This window comes from Misgurnus anguillicaudatus, chromosome 23, assembly GCF_027580225.2.
Source record: "Misgurnus anguillicaudatus chromosome 23, ASM2758022v2, whole genome shotgun sequence".
NCBI classification, from domain to species: Eukaryota; Metazoa; Chordata; class Actinopteri; order Cypriniformes; family Cobitidae; genus Misgurnus; species Misgurnus anguillicaudatus.
Genome location: NC_073359.2, coordinates 35,346,675 through 35,350,692, shown reverse-complemented (window position 1 = coordinate 35,350,692; position 4,018 = coordinate 35,346,675). Strand labels below are relative to the sequence as shown.

Sequence of the window (4,018 nt, the reverse complement as noted above, 5' to 3'; positions counted from 1 at the left end):
GAACGGGGTCTAGTATACAGGACGATGATTTGGATGACGTTACTAGTTTAGAGAGCTCTTCTATTGTAGTAGGATTAAATGACTCAAGATGTTCGTTTGGTAATCTAGTGGAAAATGTACTATTGGGTAGAGTGGTGGCTGCTTGCGTAGTTTCTATGTTTTCCCTAATAAACATAATTTTGTTAGTAAAGAAGTTCATGAAGTCATCACTATTGTGTTGGAGTTTACTATTGGTTTCTGTTTGTTCTTTGTTTCTAGTCAGTTTCGCAACTGTGCTAAATAGAAAACGAGGGTTGTTATGATTTTCTTTAATAAGCGTACTGAGATAGGTAGATCTGGCAGTTTTAATAGCCTGTCTGTAGTGTTGAACACTCTCTTTCCATGCTGAACGCCATACCTCTAACTTTGTGCTTCGGTAGTTTATTTCCATTTTTCTAGCTACTTTTTTAAGGGATGCAGTATGATGGTCATACCATGGAGCTGGCGGTTTTTCTTTGATTCTCTTTTTTCGAATCGGAGCAACGGCATCCAACGTGCTAGAGCAGACATTGTTCATGTTTTCTATTATAATATCTAGATCTTCACAGTTATCTGCTACATGTTTCATTTGAGACAGGTCTGGAAGAGTGCTAATAAAGCTATCTTTAGTGGTGGAAATTATTGTTCTGGCTAATCTGTAGCATGTTGTAGACTGAGCGGTCCTATCTAGAAGTATTGTGTATGACAGAAGGCAATGGTCTGAAACGGCATCGCTCTGGGGTGATATTTCGATGTCATTAATATTGAGTCCGAGTGACAGAATTAAGTCTAGTGTGTGATTACGAGTATGCGTGGGCCCTGACACGTTTTGTTTAATGCCGAGAGAATTTAGAACATCCATAAACGCACGACCTAATGCATTTTTTGGATTATCCACGTGGATATTAAAATCACCAACGATAAGAGCTTTATCTACAGTGACTGTAAGCTCAGATAGGAAGTCTGCTATTTCTTTAAGAAAATCTGTGTGGTGCCCCGGAGGCCTATATATGGTAGCTAAAATGAACGAAAGCCGTTTGTTGTTGCGATCAGTTATTTCCATATTTAACAGTATTATTTCAAACGAATTAAATTTTAGGTTGGATTTATGGTTTACTTTGAATATTTTATTGTATATTGTAGCTACACCACCCCCTCCCCCCTCTCCCTTTTAGACGAGGAACATGTTTATAATAATAGTCTTGTGGGGTGGATTCGTTTAAACTGGTGTAATCGTCTGCTTTAAGCCATGTTTCTGTTAAACATAGTGCATCTAAGTTTTGGTCAGTAATTATTTCATTGATAATTGGTTCTTTATTGGTAAGCGATCTAATGTTAAGAAGGCCGAATTTTAACATTTGAGTTTCATCTGTTGATGTATTGTGTTCTAGTTTTATGTTAATAAGATTTGTACGAGACGAGGTAAACGGTGCTCTGTATTTATTTGTTCGAGGAACAGACACAGTCGAGATGTGTTGGTACTCTGTTAAAAAAGGCTCTATGTGCTGGGATATATGTGATCTTGACATGTCAAGGCAGCTAACAGACTGATGGGTAAGCCGATCTGTCTGTTTCCTGACCTGGGCCCTGGATAGTCAGACAATATCAAAAGTAAGACTATTGGTCAGATTTCTAGAGAGTATAGCACTTCCTTCCGGAGACGGATGGAGGCCATCTCTCTTTAGCAGGTCAGGTCTTCCCCGGAAATGCTTCCAATTGTCTATAAACCCTACGTTATGCTGAGGGCACCACTTTGACATCCAGCCATGAAGAGACACTAATCTACTGTAAGTTTCATCCCCCCGGTAGGCGGGGAGGGGACCAGAGCAAATTACATTGTCTGACATTGTTTTTGCAATTTCACACACCTCTTTAATAGTATCTTTGGTGATCTCCGACTGGCGGAGTCTGGTGTCATTCGTGCCGGCGTGAATAACAATCTTAGAAAACTTACGGTTAGCATTAGCCAGCACTTTAAGTTTGGATCTAATGTCAGACGCTCTGGCTCCCGGTATACAATCGACTATGGTGGCTGGTGCCTCAATGCCAACGTTCCTGAGTATAGAATCTCCAATAACCAGGGCACCTTTAACAGATGTCTCAGCCGGTGTATTGCTGAGTGGAGAAAATCTGTTTGATATTAAAACAGGAACGTGATTTGGATGCCGAATGCGACTAGGCCGCCTGACAGTCACCCAGTTAGTCAGCCGCCTTGACTCTGAAGTCGGAACCGAGCCAAGTGTATTACGCTTAACACTAGGCGCACCCGAAACAGTGTTTGTAACATTAACATTAGCGGTCTTACTGTCCTCAACTAGCGTTCGGATGCGCGCTTCTAGTTCTGCAACCTTCTCCGTCAGCCTTACTACTTCAATACACTTAGCACATGTAAACCCCTCTATGCTGACGGAAGAAGCTAAACTGTACATGTGGCAAGTAGTGCAGGTTACAATGACAAGCGGAGTCTTACCGTTTTCATGCTGGGCGATGGCGTCTCCGTTCCCCAGACCGCGGTCCGTGAAGCTGCATCGAGATGGGTGCTCGCTCGTTGCGTGCCTCGGTCGTCTCCGGGTGCCTGGAGCCAGGGTGATGTGAGGCATGCTGTACCGCCTGGTGCTAATGCCGGGACACAACTCCTCCACAGCTTCCCGCTCTGGTGAGGAAAGGTCTGAAAAACATACATCGGATGAGTCCGCCATTAGATCGAAAAAGAAGGCAGATTTACAGTAAACAGACAGTGAGCAAGTGCTAACTTCAACCGGCACGTTTGTTTATGCTAGTGGGCTATATGCTAACACTAGGTGTTTACTAGTGATAGATCGTTTTACTTATTAATACTGTTCAATAATCGTCACGGTAAAGTATTCCTAAGATAAACTAGTACGTTATATTATATAGATAGGAACGAGATAGTAAGAAAATAGGATTTATATTATGAACTCGACGGAGCTCCAATGCACGGAGCAGCGTTTCCTCGTTGGCTGATGCTACCGGGCTATATGCTAATACTGGGTGTTTACCAGTGATAAATCGTTTCACTTATTGAAACTGTTGAATAATCGTCACGGTAAGGTATTCCTAAGATGAACTAGTAAGTTATATTATATAGATAGGAACAAGATAGTAAGAAAGTAAGATTTAGATGATGAACTCGGCGGAGCTCCGATAACAGTGTTGCCACTCTCTCTCTTGCGTCTCTCTCTTGCGTCTCTCTCTTGCGTCTCTCTCTTGCGTCTCTCTCTTGCGTCTCTCTCTTGCGTCTCTCTCTTGCGTATAGTTGGCATGTACTTCCTGGATTGATGATGGAGCGGTCAACGCCGGGTTTTGCCCCTTCTTACATTGCCTTTCCCAGGACTTACACAAAGTTCACCCGGACTCCTTTCACACCCTCCCACACTGGACCACCCCCTATGAACTTTTGTGTTCCCCCACCCCCCTCCCTTGTTTGTTATTTTTATTGTCCCACCCCAATCCTATTATTGTTATTTTCTGTTTGCCCTTGTTAGTGTTTGTTATGTTCTCGTGGTTCCTGTCTTGTATGCAGTCTGTTATGTCCTGTGTTTAGTGTTCCCCTTGAGGAGCGTCTGGTAGCCGCTCCTTGGGGGGGGGGGTACTGTCAGGACCCGTCTGAATCATGTGTTAAATTATATCTAGTCTTTGTGAACGGGGTCCTGGCAGTATCATGTTCTATGTGGGAGATGCATGGTTTTAGTATTGGTTTATTCTGACCACGCATTTCCCGGGTCTCGTCTCTTTTTCCCCGATCCCTTACTCGTAATGATTTCCAGCTGTATGTAATTTATGTTGTCCCTATTTATTGTCCTTGTGTTTGCTGTTCTGTGCTCGTGCGTCTTGTTGCATCTTCTCGGTTCCTGTGTCAGTTATCTATGAGTATTTGATAGTTATTTAGTCTAGTTTGCTATATGTTATGTTAAGTTTAGTGTCAGTCTAGAGTTGCGTTTACCCCATCTTGTTTTGCCCCCTCGTGGGTTTTGTTTTC

The 4,018-nt window shown here is 42.8% G+C and overlaps 1 protein-coding gene across 1 annotated transcript; it reads right to left on the bottom strand.

Annotated features, from left to right (window-relative positions):
* Positions 1 to 1,376: 1,376 nt before the first annotated feature.
* On the bottom strand, positions 1,377 to 3,207 carry LOC141359372 (uncharacterized). Its single transcript, XM_073861711.1, has 2 exons — positions 3,039 to 3,207; positions 1,377 to 2,686 (listed from the first exon to the last, which is right to left on the bottom strand). Exon 2 carries the CDS (start codon positions 2,616 to 2,618, stop codon positions 1,614 to 1,616), a length of 1,005 nt encoding a protein of 334 aa, XP_073717812.1. The 5' UTR covers positions 2,619 to 2,686; positions 3,039 to 3,207; the 3' UTR covers positions 1,377 to 1,613.
* Between the last annotated feature and the right edge of the window lie 811 nt (positions 3,208 to 4,018).